The sequence below is a fragment of the Urocitellus parryii genome, chromosome 6 (genome assembly GCF_045843805.1).
Source record: "Urocitellus parryii isolate mUroPar1 chromosome 6, mUroPar1.hap1, whole genome shotgun sequence".
Taxonomy (NCBI): Eukaryota; Metazoa; Chordata; class Mammalia; order Rodentia; family Sciuridae; genus Urocitellus; species Urocitellus parryii.
The window spans coordinates 171352277-171372290 of NC_135536.1; the positions used below are offsets into that span (position 1 = coordinate 171352277).

A 20014-nucleotide genomic window follows, 5' to 3' on the forward strand; every position below is an offset into this window, starting at 1 on the left:
AGGAACAAAGGAAAGAAGGAAGGAAGGAAGGAAGGGAGGAAGGGAGGAAGGAAGGGAGGTATGTATGTAGATCAGTGGTAGAGCATCCCTGGTCCAATCTCCAGCACTCTAAAAAACAACAACAAAAACAGAAATCTCTCATACAGAAATCCAACAACTTAAACAAAATAGACTAATTCTTTGAAAATCACAACTTCCAAAATCCAAAATTCCTATGACTTTTAAAAGAAATGCTTCAACTCCTGTAAAATAAGTCATCGGGCCCAGATGGCTTTACTGGCAAATTCTACCCAACTCTACATAATCTCTTCCAAAAAAACAGAAGGGAACATTTCCCAGTTATTATTTTTTTAAAAACAGACTATTCTGATAACAAAACCAAACAGTAAACTACGGACCAATTTCCCTCTTGAAACAGACACAAAAATCCTCAACACATTACCAAAGGAAATACTAGAATAGGTAAAAAGACAACAGAGCATGCCAAGTGGGATTTATCTCAAGAACGCAAAACTGATTCAATTAAAAAAAAAAAATCAAGGGGCTGGGGTTGTGGCTCAGTGGTAGAGCGCTCACCTAGCACGTGCAAGGCCCTGGGTTCAATCCTCAGCACCACATAAAAACAAATAAACAAAATAAAGGTTAAAAAAAATCTCTTAAAAAAATCAATACAAATAAAGAAAAAGCCCCATATAATCATATCAATCTATGCAAAAAGGCATTTGGTACATTGGGACTGGGGTTGTGGCTCAGTTGTAGAGCGCTCGCCTGGCATGTGTGAGGCCCTGGGTTTGATCCTCAGCACCACATAAAAATAAATAAATAAAAACCCTGGCTGCCCTTTAAAAAAAAAAAAAAGAAAGGCATTTGGTACAAACACCCATTCACAAAAATAAAGTATTATAAAATCCCAAAATCCTCAGTAAAGTAGAAATAGAAGAAAAAATAAATTCTTCTACCTGACAAAAGGCATCTACAAAAACCCCCCAAATCTGAATATTTCACCCTTAAAATTGTGAACATGACCAGATGTTCATTTTCACCACTCCTAATTGATAGAGTACCAGAAGTCCTTACCAGTACAATATGGCAAGATAAGGGAATAAAGTTTCTACAGATTACAAGTATTTTCATGTTCTAGCAATGACCAATCGAAAACAAATCTTAAGAACACAATATCATTTATAATCACTCCCCAAAATAGGAAATACATAGGTATAAATATAATAAAACACGGTAACAAATAAAATTAGACCTAAGTAGAAGGATATATTATGTTCACATTTTAACTATCAACATTATATAGATATCAGTTCTCCCCAGAATGATGTTTAGATTTAAAATACAATTGATGTTTATTCAGACACAAATTAATTCTAAAATTTATATGGAAAAACAAAGGGATTAGAATAGCTAAAATGATACTAAAAAGTAGCAAAGTTGGGCCGAGACGTGGTGGTGCACACCTATAATCCCAGTGGCTTGGAAGGTTGAGAAAGGAGAATAGGATCACAAGTTTAAAGACAGCCTAAAGAAAAGCAAGGTGATAAGCAACTCAATGAGACCCTGTCTCTTAATAAAATGCAAAATAGGGCTATGGGTGGCCTTTTCAATAAATGGGGCTGGAACAAGTGGACTTCCATAGACAAAGTAAGAATCTTAACAAAAGTCTTATAAATTGTGTAAGAATTAACTCAAATTGACCTAAATATAAAACAGAATTATACATTTGTAAACAATATATAAAACTTAAAAAAGCTTTGAGAAAACATAAGGAAAAATCTTTGTGACCCAGGGTTAGACAGTTTTTAGACATCACAATAAACCAAGACCCACATAAACTCATAAATTTACAAATTAAACTTTTATCACTTTTAAAAATCAGGTATGTAAAAAAGATTTTAAGAGAATGAAAAGACATGACACAGACTGGGAGGAAATATTAGCAAAACATGTTTAATGATGAACTTTTACCAATAAAGCATAAATAGGTAGGGTTGTAAATTAGTATAGCCATTATGGAAAACAGTGTGAAGTTTCTTCAAAAAACTGAAAATGCTGGCTGGGCACAGTGTAATCCCAGGAGCTCAGGAGGCTGAAGCAGGAGGATTTTGAGTTCAAAGCCAGCCTCAGCAAAAGGGAGGTGTTAAGCAACTCAGTGAGACACTGTATCTAAATAAAATATAAAACAGGGCTGGGGATGTGGCTTGGCGGTCAAGTGTTCCTGAGTTCAATCCCTGGTACCTCCCCCGCCATATACACAGTTTTTAACTCACACCCAGTGTTATCCAAAGTAAGCTAATCATCAGAATCACAGGGTAGGAGAGAAAAAAGCTTCAGTTAGAGTCTTGGGTCTCCAGTCTGAAGATTATGGTTTCAGGTTTCTTAGATGGGAACTTCAGAGTCTGTATTTTCTATAGCACTGAACTAGTCTGGCCTTCTTCTGAGTTCCAATTCAACTAACATCCCTCCAATCCCACTCTCAGGAGTCTGCTCATGGTTTCACATTAAATAAATTATATATTTCAAAATATTTGGCCCGAAAAGGAAGCCTTTCATAATTTGGTCCCTCTTATGGGCTGAACTACAGGTAGACAGCCTTAAAAAAAAAAGTCCAGATTAGCCTAGAACTCAGTATATGACTAGACCACACTTGAGCTACAGTGGATGGTGTGGACAAGTCTTAAAAGACTAGGGTTGTATGATCGTGAACTCGGGGAAAAGTAAGATCCTAATAGGCAAACAGACAAAAACAAAAGAAAATTAGAAACTCCAGGGGTAAAAATTGTATGAGAAAGTTATAGTCAAATATGAAATATATAGTATGACTAAAAGCAACTGACAGTTTCAAAAAGAGAATTCACTTTTTAATTTTCTCCTTTCAGTAGCCAAGGGTTCAAATATTAAACCTACAAAGAAAGAAATATAAACCCAGAAAACACTGCTTGGCCTCACAATATTGGCTAACTACAATGTGAATACCACTTAACAGCTTTCAATTTTGAGAGAACTTACGGACAGACCATGAAAGGTTTGTCTGTGTTCAGAGGACAGGATGAAGAGGTTAACAAAAAGTGGAAAAGTGTACGTGAAAAGTACTAACAAACAGCAGAAGAACAAAAACTTATGCAAAATCAAATGGATGGATAATGTGAGGTAAATCCTCATCTTTCATAATAGACAAAACTGTGTCAAAAGTTAAATCACCATCTTCAATACTGAAGAGGCAAAACTGTTAAGCTAATTTTTCAAAAAGGTTTACACATACATACACACACACACACACACACAAAAGCATAAACACATAATCTAGCATTACAAAGCCCATTAAAAAGTAATAATACTGAGAAGAATATAAAATGCTAAGGCACTGTGGAAAACAGCACAGTGGTCCCTCCCAAAACTGCTGGATCAGAGAATTGCCATATGATCCAGCAACTCCATTTCTAAATATATATTCAGAAGGACTGAAATGGAGACTTGCGCAGATGTTTGTACACCCATGTTCAGAAAAGCATTAGTCACAAGAGCCAAAAGGTGGAAGCAACCCAAATGTCCATCAATAGATGAACAGATAAAGAAAATGTGATATATGCCATATAAAAATATTCCAATGAAATTCTTACACATGCTACAACATAGATGATCCTTAAAAACACTATGCTGCCAAGTACAGTGGTGCAGAACTGTAATCCCAGTGGCTGAGGCAGGAAAATCACAAGTTTGAGGTCAGTCTCAGCAACTTGGCAAGCCCGTCTCAAAATTTAAAAAATTAAATTAAATTAAAAAAAGAATCTGGTTGTATTTCGGTAGTTCAATCCCCAGTATGAAAGAGAGAGTACAATTTTTTTCCGTGAAAAGAGAGCGAGCATGCATGCCATATGGTAAGCAGTATAAGCCAGACCAAACGACAGATATTCTGTGACTATGTTTATTGTTGTTGTTTTTTAATATTTATTTTTTTGTTGTAGTTGGATACAATATCTTTAATTAATTTATTTATTTTTATGTGGTGCTGAGGCTTGAACCCAGGGCTTTGCCCATGCTAGGCTCTACCTCTGAGCCACAACTCCGGCCCCTGTGACTACGTTTATATGAGGTACCCAGAGTAGTCAAAACTTATAAGGACAGGAAATAGACTAGTCGTTGCCAGAGACTGGGGGACATGAGGAATCAGGAGTTGTAGTTTAATGGGTAGAGAATTTCAGTTGGGGAAATGAATGGATGGTGGTAAATGGCTTCACAACAATGTGAATGTACTTAATTCCAGTAAATAGTACACTTAAAATTTAATACTTAAAATGATAAATTTTATGATAGTATATTCTATTACAAGAAAATAAAAAATAAATATGTAAATGTATACATTAACATAGAAAATGCTTTTAGTGTAGCAGGGGCTCCCTCATACAATACATATCTCCTTCCACTCTGAACCTCTGGCCAGAGGAGCCATTAACCTGACTTCTATAGTTTAGTTTTACCTGATAAATGAACTACATCTATTTGTATGTTTCTGACTTCTTTCACTCAGCATTATGTCTATGAGATTCAAACACATTATATATTGTTAGTTTTACTCCTTTAAATTGCTAAGTAGAATTCTATTGTATAAACACATTACAATTTATTATCTATTTGTGTTTTGGGACATTTATTTCCATTGTTTTCAGCTATTACAAATAAAGCTGCAGGTGAATATTTATATATCTTTGTGTGGACATGTTTTCATTTCTCAAGGGCAAATACCTGGGAGTAGAATTCCTGGGTTATTGCATTCATGTATCTTACTATATTAACTTTAGTGAATATTGCCAAACAGTTCTCCAAAGCTGTAGTAATGGTTGACACGCCCAGTAAAACCTGGAGTTCAGCTGTCATCTTCCCATAGAAGCTTTAGTTCAATAAGGGCAGGACGGCAGGATATTTATTTTGGTCTTTTTTTCTTTTTTAAGGTCATGATTCTAATACATGACCACATTGAGAACATCATCTTGAAGGATTATAATTATACTTTTAATCATGAAAAAATAAGCTACTTTTATAGCTTGAAAACAAAACAGAGTGGGAAAGAGCCTGGTTTTAAGCCTTTTTCTGTGAAGACATTAACTTGTCTGACAAGGCCTTCCCACAGTTTTGGTTTTATTTTTCTTACCTTAGTTATTTGAACTGCATCATCCATCACCGCTCATTGGAATTCCATAAATACCCTTTTTAAAGCTGTGCTACCTGCAAAATTGAAAAACAAACAAACAAAAAATTTAGAAATATAAAATGGCCTCTAAGCAACCTAGAAAGACCCTGTCTCCAAATAAAAATTTTAAAAAGGGCCCGGGATGTTGCTCAGTGGTTAAGTGCCTCTGGGTTCAATCCCTGGTACTGGCAGCAGGTGGGAAGGAGATATAAAATAGCCCTATTAGACACCATGGACTATTCCAGGGAAAGGTGTAAACTCTTACAAGATGTTCCACAGAAGTGTGTTTAAAATTCTAGAAGCCACAGAACAAAGCTCCATCTTAAATAGTTCATATCACTGAAGAGCTCATGAGAACAGGCCTTTCCATGGGAACAGGATGGAACATCATTATCATTCCCTTTTCCCAAAACTTAGGACAATGTCATTATAGCATCATTTATGTACCATGTACCATTAGATACTCCACCCCACCTCCCACCCCAACCCAGGAGGGGACTTCTGGCAATGTCTCAAGTTAGTTTTGATTGTCATAACTGAAGGCAGGGGGTTGTGCTCTCATATCTAGAGGTCTATGCTGCTAAACATCTTACAAATTATAGGACAGCCCTCTGTAACAATGAATTTTCTAGCCTCCAAATGTAAACAGGCTGAAAAACTCTGCACTGAATAAAGACCCACTTTCAGTCTAAGTTCTGCAATTTATTTAGCTCAATGATCCAAGACATATCTATTATCCATTATAAGCCTTAGATTTTTTTATTTTCTTGAAGTTTGAATAACATGTTCTTTCCTAATTAATGAGACAGTAAAATAACCAATATTCTAATAAAACCCAATATTTGAGCATATGCAATGGGTCATAGCCCATACTAAGTGTTTTTATATATTCTACCTCCTTTAATCCTCAAAACAGTCCTACAATAAATTATTATTACCCCCAGTATTCAGTATTCAGATGAATAAGTTGATATACCAAGACTTGCCCAAGGTCACAAAGTGGCAAATGGAAGACAGAAAATTTAAATCCAATCAATCTGATTTCCAGAGCCCTCATTTATTCATTAACTTCTCCCATCTTTTTGGATGCAGGATTGAGTTAAGACATCCTTCAATTCAAAGCCCACTAAACACCATATGAGACCACAGACCAGAAATGCAGATGTCATTTTCAGCTATGAATTAGCCAAGAATAAGAAAACAAAATTCAAGGCTACTGAGGGCCTAATGCTATAGGTCATAATGCTCATATCCTGTACTAACACTGGATATAACCACCCTTTTCAACATGAAAGGTCTTAAGAATGATCTATTTTGTTTCTAAAACTGTTCTGATAAAATAATCCTAAGTACCTTGTAAAAAGCCTTATATAAAGATCTCACCACTGTTATTTTTACTAATATGAAAAATTTAGCAACCTACAGAAGGTATACATATAAACCAAATACATGTTGAGATATTATACACTTTTAAAATGCATGCACAATAACCACAGAATAATCCACATGTTAAAGAGAAAAGGCCAGACACAAAATTTTATTTCATGGCAGACACAGATACAACAAGCAAATCCCTCTTCAAGAAAGGACATGCTGTCCAGCTGCATGGATGTGGTTAGCTGACAGCTTCCTTCAGTTAGTTTCTTTAGACTCTGCCTCAGCTTTTAGCAGAGGTCACCCTGTCCTCAAGAATGCCCAATGACTGGGCAATGTGGTGGTACAAGCAACCATCCATTCCAGCCCAGTGGCCTTTCTCTATCAGGCAATCTGGGCAGGCAGAGACTTTGTAAGGTGTGAATTACAGTTTGATGTTTCTCAGCACCCAAACCTGCTTCCTTCCCTCCACCTCAGTATGCTTCCTAGGGAACTCCACTGGCGCATAATTTTTTTTTTTTTTTTATTTAGGGTTTGAACCCCGTGGAACCTTACCACTGAGTTACATCCCCAGCCCTTTTTATCTTGAGACAGGGTCTTGTTAAATTGCTTAAGGACTCCTAATTTGCTGAGGCTGGCTTCAAACTTGCACTCCTGCCTCAACCTCCAGATTGCTGGAATTACAGGCATATGCCACCATGCCCAGCTTTAGCACATCGATTAATAATGTGTACGTGGAAGCTGGGGTTGTGGCTCAGTGGTAGAGTGCTCTCCTGGTATACATGAGGTTCAACCCTCAGCACCACATAAAAATAAAATAAAGATATTGTATTCACCTAAAACTTATATATATATTATATTTTATATTTTTAAGAAAAAAGAACCTGCACATGGATGGAGAAACAAATACTGCCCCTGGGGAGAGAGGAACTCCCAATAAAAAACCAAAATATTACCAATTCAAGTTAGAATTCAGTACTAAGTTTTCCATAATGACCATCTTCTACTTACACATTAAAAAAAATGAAAGTAAGAGTTTAAACTAGATTTTTCTCTACAGAAATGTTCTAATGGCAAGCTAAATTGGTATACTTTGTATACAATGTCCACAAATTCACAGAAGAATGAATATAACCAATCTGCTGATGTTCTTCAAAAAAAGCAAATGCCCAGGTACTAATACAACTATGGGCTTCACAGACATTTCCTCATTTATTTAATTAGAAGTTGTACTAGTTTAAATTAAAGGCTTTTAGAAAAGACCATGCAGCCCATTCAGTTAATGCTCCTGTTTTCACAGAGGAGACCAATGCCCCAGAGTGACTGACTGGGTCAGCAAAGAACAGTTGTTAGCTATGTTTCTCACTGCCTGGGTCCATTTCTCTTTTCAGATACACTGGTAATCTATCCAAATGCAGAAAGAACATTAAGTATATAATTCCAAAGAGGCTATAATATTAAGATTATTCCAAAAATTAATCAAAATCTAGCCCCTTCATTCTATGAAAACTGAATGGTAGCATCAAGTACTCCCTGTTCCTTGAATGCTGACTCCCTGAGTTGTATCAAACTAACAGACTTCTCTATACCCCTAATTCTTCCCCAGTCCAGCTATCACTTTCTCCCACTTTCTTTTCCCTTCACTCTTTTCAATAGTTTACACTTAAGTGCCTTTCTACCTCTACCTCAAACTGCTGCCCTTTGACACACATCCTCACTTGGCTTCTACAAAAACTGCTCTTGGCTGAGTCAAACAGAGATTCTTAATTTTCCCAAACTTCAGGATCTGACCACTCCCATCAGCACTCCATCAGCAACTTTTCTTCTCTGCAAAAGTACCTAGAACTGCTCTTAAATGTTAAGTGTTTCCTAGATTTCCATCTTCAACCTTCTCTATTCCAATAGTTCTCAAAGCTGACTGCACAACAGAATTGGCAGGAAACTTTAAAAAAAAAAAATTTCTGGTGCCCAAGTCACACACTTCTTCCCTGGGGTCAGGTACATTATGAGCTTGGTGTAGGGGTCCACTGACAATGTCGGTTCCACTTTGTTTTTAGGTGCCCCAGGTGATTCCAATGTGTAGCCGGGATGAGAATCACTTTTCCTTCCAGGCTTAATTTCATCCCTTCTTCTCACATCTATCTCTAATCTCAAGCTCTTCAGATCCAGATACATGCCCTTGCCTTCTACACTTGCATATCTCTGATTCAAATGATCAACACTCATAGAAATGTTTTTCTCCTAATTCTCTTCCTCCTTACCTGCTTATCTCAGTGAATAAATTGCAATATATTCAAGGAGTCAGCAAACCTTTTCTGTAACATAGGAAACTTTTGGCTTTGCAGGTCACACAGCCTATTATGATCACTCAGCACAAAAGCAGCCATAAGACAATATGTAAAATTTCAGCATTGCTGTATTCCAGTAAAACCATTTAGGAACACTGAAATGTGAATTTTATATAATCTCCACAGCACAAAATATTACTCTTCTTTTGATGTTTTCCTCAACCATTTAAAGATGTAAAAACAACTCTTGAGTTTGTGGGCTATGCAAAACTAGCAACAAAAAACAAAACAAAACAAAACAAAAAAACAACAACAAAAACCTAGCTGCTGCTAGGTCCTAGTTTGCCAACCCTGGTCTACATCTGTCTAAGCCAGAACTCCAGTTGTCTCAATTACTTTCTTTCCCTTAGCTACCAAAGTCAATCATTGCCTACAGCAAAGTACTTTTAGAAAAGACCAACAATACATGGCACAAACTGCTTTAATAGTTTACAGTGTCTCCCACCTAACAGTAAGAGCCTTAAGGAAAAGGTCTACACCTTAATATTCATAGAGCCTACTAGAATATCAAGATCACTATAAGAGGGGTGGGTGACTCAGTGGTAGAATGCTCGCCTAGCACGTGTGAGGCACTGGGTTCGATCCTCAGCACCACATAAAAATAAAATTGTGTGTCCACCTACAACTAAAAAATAAATATTAAAAAAAAAGAACACTATAAGCAAAAGGGTCTTTAAGTGTTTCCCTGGTTCAAAACAGAGAATCCTACCACCAAGAAAGGGAGTCCCATATACTACTAATTTGGATCTTTCTTTATGCTAAGATAGGTTTCTTTTTTTAGTTTATTGTTGAAATTGATAAAAAGGTTTAAAAGGAGAAGAGAAAAATACATTTTAAAATGTATTAAATAAAAGCTGAGACAAAGATGGAGCTGCCATTTAAAAATTTGAGCATGAGTAATAATGGTCACTACTATTCAATGCTTTAATAACTGCTTAATTTCTGCCTTCTGGGTGCTGCTACTTCTTGGATCTCTTGACACTTGGTCAAATCTTGAAAGATGCAATGCAGTGTGAAATTAACCAGAACACATCAAAAGCAGCTCACTGAAGATCAGAAAAATAATAACTATAATTTATTAAGTACTTATGTGTCAGGCATTGTCAAACTACACAAAGTACATTATTTAACCTTGTTTTTGAAACAGCACAAGGAATAGATACTTCACTATGCAGATCTTACAGATGAAGAAACTGTGGCATACACAATAGTTAACTGGTCCACAAACAACTAGCAGGTAACAAGACTGAATCAAATCCACATGTTAAAAACTCCAAAATCTATGTTCTCATTCACTGGCTGAATAAAGGCTATAACCCATGGGTGTCAAGAGCCACATAAGGAAAAGAGCTTTCTCCAAAAGGAACCTAAATGGAAAGTTTCAAAAGTCCTCTTTGAAAGTATCATAATTGTCACATTATTACAATTTCCAAAGCACACAATTAATGAGGCTTTCCAATAAGAGTTTGACTAAAGAATGAAACAAATGGGGAAAGCCAGTTTGTTGACATGGTAGAGCTTCCTACCTCAGAGATGAAAAAAACTGACAAAATGACTTTGTGGTAAATTAGAGACACAGCTATGGTTCCATTTCCTATTGTTAAAAAACTCCGTTTGACAAGAAGCCCTAGGCTTACTATAGCAATTACTGGTCTTGCTATTCAACAAATTTCTGCATTTTTGCTTCCTCGGGAAGCAGACAGGAAAATCAGGCTCTTAATCTACTTTTTAAAGACGAGTTATTATTTTAAAATAGAATTTAATAAATGAATAGGTAAGAAGTAATTTTATACTTTGGCCAACACCCAGTATTTCTGTATATTAAACTCAATCTTTAAAAAGCACATGGCATTATGTTTTTTAAATCTAGTAACACTGCAGCCTAGAAAGTCTATTAAAACTCTTCAGTTACTAAAATCTAGAAATGCTGGATCAATGATAATATACTTTGAAAACCACCAGCAGCACAAAACAAAAAGTTAACCAAAAGCCAGAGCTAGAAGTATAAGCTCATCTCTATTGTCCAGCAGCATTAGTTAGGACATTTGAATAATCAAGGGAAGAAGGAGAAGGAGGAGGAAAGAAGACAGAAAGCAGGAGAGAAGTTGAAAAGGCTCCTGAGAAACATGGTGATTTTGACCCAAGACCCCTCAAAGGCCTGTGCTCTCAATGAAAATAGATTAGAAAAAATCCGCCTGTAAGGACCAGGACATCAGAAAGCTTGTCTGCCTCAGTTTGAACTGTGGGTAAGAGAAGGAAAATGTTTTTCTTGAGAATCTAAAAACCAGAGATTTTTTTTATGAATTTGAGGACTAAATTTACTCTATCATATAATTCAGAAACCTCCAGAAGGGAAATTAGCAAAATTGGTCCAGGCTTGTAATGCTCCTGGACATCTTGTAAAACAAATATGGAAAGACAATCTCTCAAACACAAAATGCACAGAATCCAAAAAAATCAAAGTCTCATAAGGACTACAAAATAAGTATGATTAACAATGATTAGGGGTGTGGTTGTAGCTTGTGGTAGAGCGCTTGCCTCACACGTGTAAGGCCCTGGGTTCAATCCTCCACATCACATAAAAATAAATAAATAAAAATATATTGTGGCTACCTACAACGAAAAAATTATATTAAAAATGATTAAAGAGACAAAAACATCAACACCATAAGGAATAAAATATTTTTAAAAAGAAGAAAAAAGCAAAACAACCAAATGGAACTTCAAAATAAACTTCACTATATATATATATATATATCTCCTAAAATATAAAACTCCATAGATGAGTTAACCACTAGAGAAGACACAACTGAAGAAAGAATTAATAAACTGGAAAATATGTCTAAAGAACTTATTAAAAATGCTACACAGAGAAAGAAATGTCCTGATCTAGAAAATAACTTAAGGCTAAAACATAAATACCTGAGTTCAAAATGCAAGGACACTTTGTGTTCTCTGACCGTAAAATTCAAATAATCTAAATAAACTCCTCTTAACAAATTATGAATTATAAGACAGTTTGTTGAACTGAAAAAAAGCCATCTATGAAAAATTTAAAGCAACATCATATTTAGTGGTGAAATATTAAATCCCACTCCTAAAATCAGAAAAAAGGTGAGAAAAAATTTTTAAAAAAGACATATAAAGCTAGAAAAAGAAGTATTAAAACTATCTTTACTAGAGAACACGATTTTGTACTCAGAAAAATGTTAAAAAAATCTATAGCTGGGCAGGATGGCACATGTCTATAATCCCAACAACTCAGAAAGCTGAAGTAGAAGGACCTCAAGCTCAAGGCCAGCCTAGGCAACTCAGTGACAGCCTGCCTCTAAATAAAATAAAATAATGGCTGAAGATAATAGCTCAGTGGTCCAGTGCTTGTCTAACATGTACAAAGTCCTAGATTTAATATATTTTTTCTTTTTATGCATAAGAAAAAAATCTTCACAAGCTTGAGATAGTGTATTAATTTTATATGATTGCATAACAAATCACCTTAAGTGTAGAAGTCAGAGTTCTAAGCCCAGCAGGGCTGTATTCTCTGCTTAGGGTCTCATAAGGATTAATTAAAGATGTCTGCCAGATTTTGTTCATATCACCATTTGGGAAACTCTTCTAAGTTCACATAATTGTGGTAGAATTCAATTCCTTATAGTTGTAGGACAAAAGTCCCTATGTCTTTGCAACTTTTCAGCCAGGGGCCATTCTTACCATCTAGAGCCACCTGCAATCCTTGACAAGTGGTCTCTTAAAACTTCAAAGTCAGCAAAGAAAAATCTTCCTTTTGTCAAATTCTTCTTATGCTTCAAATTCTTTGACTTCTTCTAACTCTGACCTTTGAACCTATATTTAAAGGATTTATGTGATTAAGTCAGACCCCTCAACATAATCTTCCTTTCAATTAAATCAAAGTCAATTGTTTAGTAGATTATGTCAATGAAATTTCTGTCAGGTAAAATTGCAGTAAAATTCTGTCATATTCACAGGTCCTACCAACACTTATAGAAATTATACAAGGGGCTGGCCTTGTGGTCACTTTAGCATTGTGCCTGCCAAAGACAGACAAAAACTTTGAATTCAAAAACACATAATACCATTAATACATGCAATAATTTGAACTTCATCAAAATTACAAACTTCTGCCAAATGCAGAGGTGCACATCTGTGATCCTAGCTACTCAGAAGGCTGAGGAAAAGGACCCCAGGTTCAAGGCTAGCCTGGGCAATTTAGTGAGATCCTGTTTCAAAAAAAAAAAAAAGAAAAGAAAAGAAAAAAGGACTGGAGATAGAGTTCAGTGGTAGAGCACTTGCCTACCACATACAAGGCACTGAATTCAATCCCTAGTACCTAGAAGGGTCAAAAAAAAAAAGAACAACAACCTTTTGTACCATTAAAAAAAGAAGAAAGGAACAAAGAAAAGGAGCTGGGGAAGTGGCCCAGTGGTACAGTGCTTGTCTAGCTTGTACAAAACCCTGGATTTAATCCTCAGCACAACAACAACAACAACAAAAGGCTATACACAGGCTGGATTTGTAATTGTAACACATATACACGATTAATGAATTACATCCCTAATATGTATTACATCCCTAATACATCCCTAATACATAAATAACCCTTAAGACTCAGCAACAAAAATAACGTAACAGCCAGGAGTAGTGACACACACCAGCAATTTGGGAGACAGATCTCAAATTCAATGCCAGCAACTAAGTGAGGCCCTAAGTAACTCAGTGAGACCCTGTCTCAAACTAAAAAATAAAAATGGCGAGGGAGGGATAGAGCTCAGCACCCCTGGGTTAAATCTCTGGTACCCAAACCAAAACAAACAAACAAAAACTCAACAAGAACGAGCAAATTGAAAGAGACACTCAAAAAAAGCAAACACACAAATGCAGTGTGCAATAAACATCATTACTCTTAAGAAAATGCAAATCAGGGATGGGGGTGTGGCTCAGTGGTAAAACCCTTGCCTAACATATGCAAAGCCCTGGGTCTGCTTCCCAGTACTGGGCAAAAAAAAAAAAAAGGAAAAAAATGCAAATTAAAACCAGTTTTTATAGTTTTTAGCTATTACACACTTTGTAATAGCTAAAAACTAAAAGGCTGGCAATACCAAGTTTGGTAAATATGTGGAAGAACTGGAACTCATGTGTGTATATGTTAATAGAGATGAATACAGGGTCCCAGCCCCAGGCATGTTAGGCAAGTGTTCTAATATCAAGCTACATTCACCTGGGAACACTTGCATGTTCCTGTTGAGAATGTAAATTACACATACACACATATCCAGGTCTGTTTCTGAACTTCCTGTTCTGTTCCAATTATTTATTTGTTTATTCTAAAACAAATGCCAAATCTAACTCTCAAATATATTTTGCTATCTGGAGGATCCAGTGTTAAATATACTTCTCCCCTCTATTGCCTACCAACTATCCTTCTGTTTCAAAATTTCTCAAAATTTTCAACTGTTGGATGTATTCTTTTTTTCTGTACAAGGGACTGAAGCCAAAGGCACTTAACCACTGAGCCAAACTCCCCAGCCGCCCCCTTTTAATTCTTTCTTTCTTTGTTTCTTTCTTTCTTTCTTTCTTGTCATACATGACAGCAGAATGAATTTTAACATATAATACAAACATGGAATGTACATACATCAATCATATTGTCAATTCTATTCTGCTGCCCTTCCTATCCTCCTTACTCCTCCCCTCCTCTCCCATCCTTTCTCTCTATCCAATCTAATATGACACACTTTTTTTTCTTTTTCTCATTATAACATCATATATGTATTCTGTATAATAATGAGATTCTCCTTTCATCTTCCGTGCAACTCCCCTTCTCCCTCTTTTTCTCTCCCACCTCTCTTCCCTATTTAGTGGTAGTCTTCTTCTCATGCTCTTCTTCCCTATCCCCATTTTGAGTCACCTCCCTTATATCAGAGAAGACATTCGGTATTTGTTTTTTAGGGATTGGCTAACTTCACTTAGCATAATCTGCTCTAATGCCATCCATTTGCCTGCAAATGCCATGATCTTGTTATTTTTTAGGGTCCCCAGCCCCTTTTTACAGTTTATTTAGAGACAGGGGCTCACTAAGTTGCTGAAGCTGGCTTTGAACTCATGATCCTCCTTCCTCCACCACAACCCAACGCACTGGGATTACAGGCATGTACAACCATGCCCAGCTGGATATATTCTTCTAAAGGAACTGTTCAGGCAATTTGTCAAGTTCTCAAAAACATTCACCACCCCCCACCCAGGGCTTACAAATTAATGTGCATTAAATAAATCTACAGAATGATTTGGAGAGAATTAACATCTATACAATACCTTTATAATATTTGTATTTTTAAAAATCTCTTATTAAAACTTTAGAATTTTCTTCATATGTCTTACATATTTTTTATTAATTTGTGTTCTCTTCTGTCTCTATTAAGTTTTTTTTTTTTAATTTTTCTACTAGTGTAGCACTTAACAGAATGAATTAAGTTTTATAACAACAGGTCATCCTCTCTTCTTTGCTCTCCTTTATTCATACCCTCCAAAACAGGAAATTTTTTAGGGAAAAGAATGTGTTTTATTCCCCTTTGTGATTTGAATACCTAGCATGTGCTAATCAATCAATCCTTACCAAACTGAAAAATTCCTTGCTGGACTGGGGATATGGCTCAAGCGGTAGCATGCTCGACTGGCATGCGTGCAGCCCGGGTTCCATCCTTAGCATCACATACAAACAAAGATGTTGTATCCACCGAAAACTAAAAAATAAATATTAAAAAATTCTCTCTCTCTCTCTTTAAAAAATAAATAAATATATATATTATTTAGGCTGCTAAAAAAAAAGAAAAAGAAAAATTCCTTGCTAAGGTATGGAAACCTAATACTGAATCTTTAAAAGGGAAACAGGATAAAAGAGAGCTTATTATTTGGTGTACAGAAGAGCTTCCTAAATCCACTACCCTAGCTAACATTAAAAAATGTACCCATGTCAAACACACCTTCCTTCTTTTAAAGGTCTTTCATAAATGAATTCAGTACAAATCTTGGAATTTATTTTTTAGCCTTTATAACCTCATTGATAATTCCACTTCTCATTTGTGAATGGCAGTCAACACTTGCTGAGTGCTCCCTATAAATTAGGTCTGTTTTTACATAATGCAGCTTGTACTCCATACCACAATCCAATGCTAATATTATATCCTATTTTATAGATGAGGAAACTGAGGCACAGAGATGTTAAGTAACTTGCCCAAGGTTACATTCTAAACAAATAACAGAGATGAGATTTGAACCTAAGCATTCCAGCTTTAGAATCCACAAAATAATTTTATATTCCATTTCATTAGTGGATCGGCTTTAACTAACCAGTTAAAAATCTTCATTGTGTTCAATAAAAGCTCAGCACATCTATAACATGTGACATTTAAAAAAAACAATATCCTCAAATTATAATTAGGAGTGTTTTTAAATATTAAAAAGGACTAAATATTTGTTGTTCTAATATAGATCATCCTATTTAGACAAACAACTTTAGTTAAATCATTAAAGTCTTACCTAGCAACCTATTAACACCTGACTCATTTAAATCAATTCAACAACATTCCCAACCCCCCTCTAGTATGATTTAGATTCATTTGGCAACAACCTTCCCAAAATGTATTATTAAAGAATCTCATGCTTTTAAAAAAAGGATCAGACCATGGCTGGCAGATGCCAAGAATGAGTTTACTGCCTTGTTTCCATGACTTCATCAATCTGAGACCGGCTAAGAGAGAAGGCGTATCCTTGGAAACGAATTCATTGCTTCCCTCAACTAAGAAAGGTAGTAGAAAATAAAGAAACTTCAGAATAATTTAACTTGTATTTAATGTGCCCACTGCTTATGACAATCATGGGCAAAAGTCCTGTCCCAATCAAAGTTGTGACAAAATTGTCTGTACTTAGTGGAAAATCTCAAATTGACTATCCTATGACTGAGAGTATCCTATGATTCATATACACTATTTTGGTTTCTTTAAATGAATCACAATAGAAGCTGTACTAATAAGACTTTAATGAATAATGTCTAACTGGGGTAAATATTTAGTATCCCTCAATATCTTTGCTGTTCAACTGCATGCTAACAAACACCTGAATTTTTCATGTACATCCTTATTTGCTCTAAAGGGCCCTTTATTGCAGGTGTTGTATACTCTGAAATTTCAAAATGAAAGAGTTTTCCAAATACAATAAGTTACCATTCATTTTAATTACATTTCTTTTTTTTAAAGAGAGAGAGAGAGAGAGAATTTTTAATATTTATTTTTCAGTTTTCGGCGGACACAACATCTTTGTATGTGGTGCTGAGGATCGAACCTGGGCCGCACATATGCCAGTCGAGCAATCTACCGCTTGAGCCACATCCCCAGCCTTTAATTACATTTCTAAGGCAAGAACTTACAATGAAGTGCAAATTAATTTTAATGAAATGAAGTACAACCTCTCAGGTTTTCTTAAACCAGGACTCATTTCACCCCTCCTTCCCTTCTCTGGAGCTATAAATATACTTCCTGCCATCAATAGCAATGGCTGAAGCAACCCTTCTTTTCAAAAGAACTAAAAATACATTATTGTACATATCCTCCCTTCTGCTACCCACCCACCATTCCAAGAGGAACTGACACAGGGAAATGCAGAGCTATGTAAAGTTCAGCTGAAAGCAGTGCAAAGACAGTAATTTTCCTTAAAAAAAAAAAAGTTAGCTAATTGAACAGTGTTTAAGTAGTGTTTAATGATGTATTAATCAGCTACCATAGGGTAAGAGTAAATTTTTAAAATTTTGGAGAAACTTCCTGATCACAAGCTATATTTTACATTTTACTAACATTGGGGACTGGTGCTATTTAATTAAAGCATGATAATGGAAATTTCTGCATATTGGAACCATGTGAAGTGAAGACTGAATTTAAAAAACAGCTCATGGAACTTCAGAAGTGTTCAACCAATACATTCAGTGGGACTGAGGACAAGGGGAGGGCTCTTACAGTCAGGAGACAGTTACCTACAGAGGGACAGAGTAAAAAGGATGAAAGCCAGATTTTTCAATGTCAGAAAAGGAGGTAACACAAACAGAAAAAGACTTTTTTAAAAATCCCACAGTGTTGGAAAAATCATTGCTTTCAATATTTATAGGGATATAGACAGATGAATGTTTTACAGGTATTTAAAACAAGTCTTCTGAATAAAATATTAACATTTAAAATGTTTATAGGCAGATAAAGATATTTGTAAATGTTTATATACACATGAATGTACAGACATGCATATATACCTATAATAATACTCTTTGATAGTCTGTAATTGATGATTTGGCATATTGAAAACATGGATTAAAATAACAGCCAATGTTGGTGATGTTCATACCATTCCTATGTTTTGGAGGGTATGCTAAAATCTTATTACAAAGCCCCAACCATAGACCCCAATATCTGTGTTTGTTTTTTGCCTAATAAGGGATACATGTCACCACCTAACAACATCCCACCACTATAGTAAAAAAGGTTCTCATTCATATGTCTTCCTCTAGCTGCTCCTCCCTTCTGAAAACTCCCTGCGGTCCTGTACACATGGTATGCCTCCTGTTTCTAGGAAATTGTGAGGAATAAACTTTCAATGGTACTGACTTCTTTGTGTTATCACTCAGTCACACCTATACATTAAATCCAAGGTACATTTTAAAACAATACCCTAGGAGCTGGGTTGTGGCTCAGTGGTAAAGCACTCACCTAGCATGTGTGAGGCACTGGGTTCAATCCTCAGCACCACATAAAAATGTATAAATAAAAAATAAAGATATTGGGTCCATCTACAACTAAAAACATATTTTAAAAAAACAACAATATCCTACTTCTGTCCTCAGCAGAAGAGCAATGACACACCAGTAGCAAGGAACATACCTAGTAATCAGATCTTATTTTCTAAATGCATTCTCTAATAGAAGGATCAAAAGCTCTTTGATAAAATGGTTGATTCCAGGACTGAAACAAGCTAACGTGTAAGTATAAAAAATCTTATTGTGCCAAAAAGTATGGTGAAAGAAAGTGGTCAAATAATGATGAGGACATGAAAAAAAGGACACAGGAGCCAGTTTGAAAGAGTTCCCATTGGCCAAATCTGGAACAATTTGAAACATTAAAATAAGTGAAAAGTGAATAAAATAAGAATTCATGAGCCCATGCTGGCATTTTTTTTAAAGATTTAAAACAACAAGAAGAGAAAGCAGAAAGCTTTTCCTTGTAATGAAATGTCAAACAATGAATGCAAAAGGAATGATGAAATTTTTAAAAATTCACCATCTGGCAACAAGCACAGTAATAAATGATTCAGAGACAAATCATCAATGGATACGAAAACTTGTTGGTGGAAATTTGAAGACAACTGGGCTATTTATATAGTTTTAAAGTATCATCCCCACATAGAGTGTTTACTTATTAATTAGTAAGCATAAAATACTTTATAGATACCTGTCAGACATCTTAACCAAGATAAAATTGAACTTAACCTGTAATGAGACAAACTGATGTGCCTCCTGATACAATACAGGGAGAACACAACATTAGGTTTGCAATATTCTAGCCAAAAATGCATAACCTAAATTTACTCATGAGGAAACATCAGACTAATTCAAATTGGGGAATATTCTGCAAAGTATTTGGCTTACTCTTCAAAAATGTCAAGATCATTGAAGAGAAAGACAGACTGAAAAAACACTCCAGACTGAAGGATACTGAAGAGACAAGATATAACTAAATGCAAGGCATAATCTTGAATAGTTCCTGAATCAGAAATAAAAGAAGTAAGTAGCTACCAGGTGTAGTGCTGCATGCCTGTAATCCCAGCAACTCTGGAGGCTGAGGCAGGAGAATCACAAGTTCAAGGCCAGCCTCAGCAACTTAATGAGGCCCCTAAGTAACTTAGAGAGACCTTGTCTAAAAATAAAAAGGAGTAGGGATGGGGTCTGGGGTTGTGGCTCAGTGGCAGAGCACTCGCCTAGCACATGCAAGGCGCTAGGTTAGATCCTCAGCACCACATAAAAATAAATAAAATAAAGGTATTATCT

General features: G+C 35.7%; 1 protein-coding gene across 5 annotated transcripts in view; it reads right to left on the reverse strand.

The window, feature by feature from the left end:
* Ptpra (protein tyrosine phosphatase receptor type A) overlaps positions 1–20014 on the reverse strand; it is a 125339-nt gene that overhangs the window by 79355 nt on the left and 25970 nt on the right. For 4 of the 5 annotated variants that reach the window (XM_026409730.2, XM_026409729.2, XM_077800311.1 and 1 more), the window contains one exon: positions 5156–5229. In XM_026409730.2, coding sequence (XP_026265515.2) covers positions 5156–5182 — 27 coding nt within the window. In that variant the 5' untranslated portion in view covers positions 5183–5229. Of the gene's footprint in view, positions 1–5155; positions 5230–12627; positions 12693–20014 lie in introns of those variants that run through there. The other variant, XM_077800310.1, reaches the window with a different exon arrangement.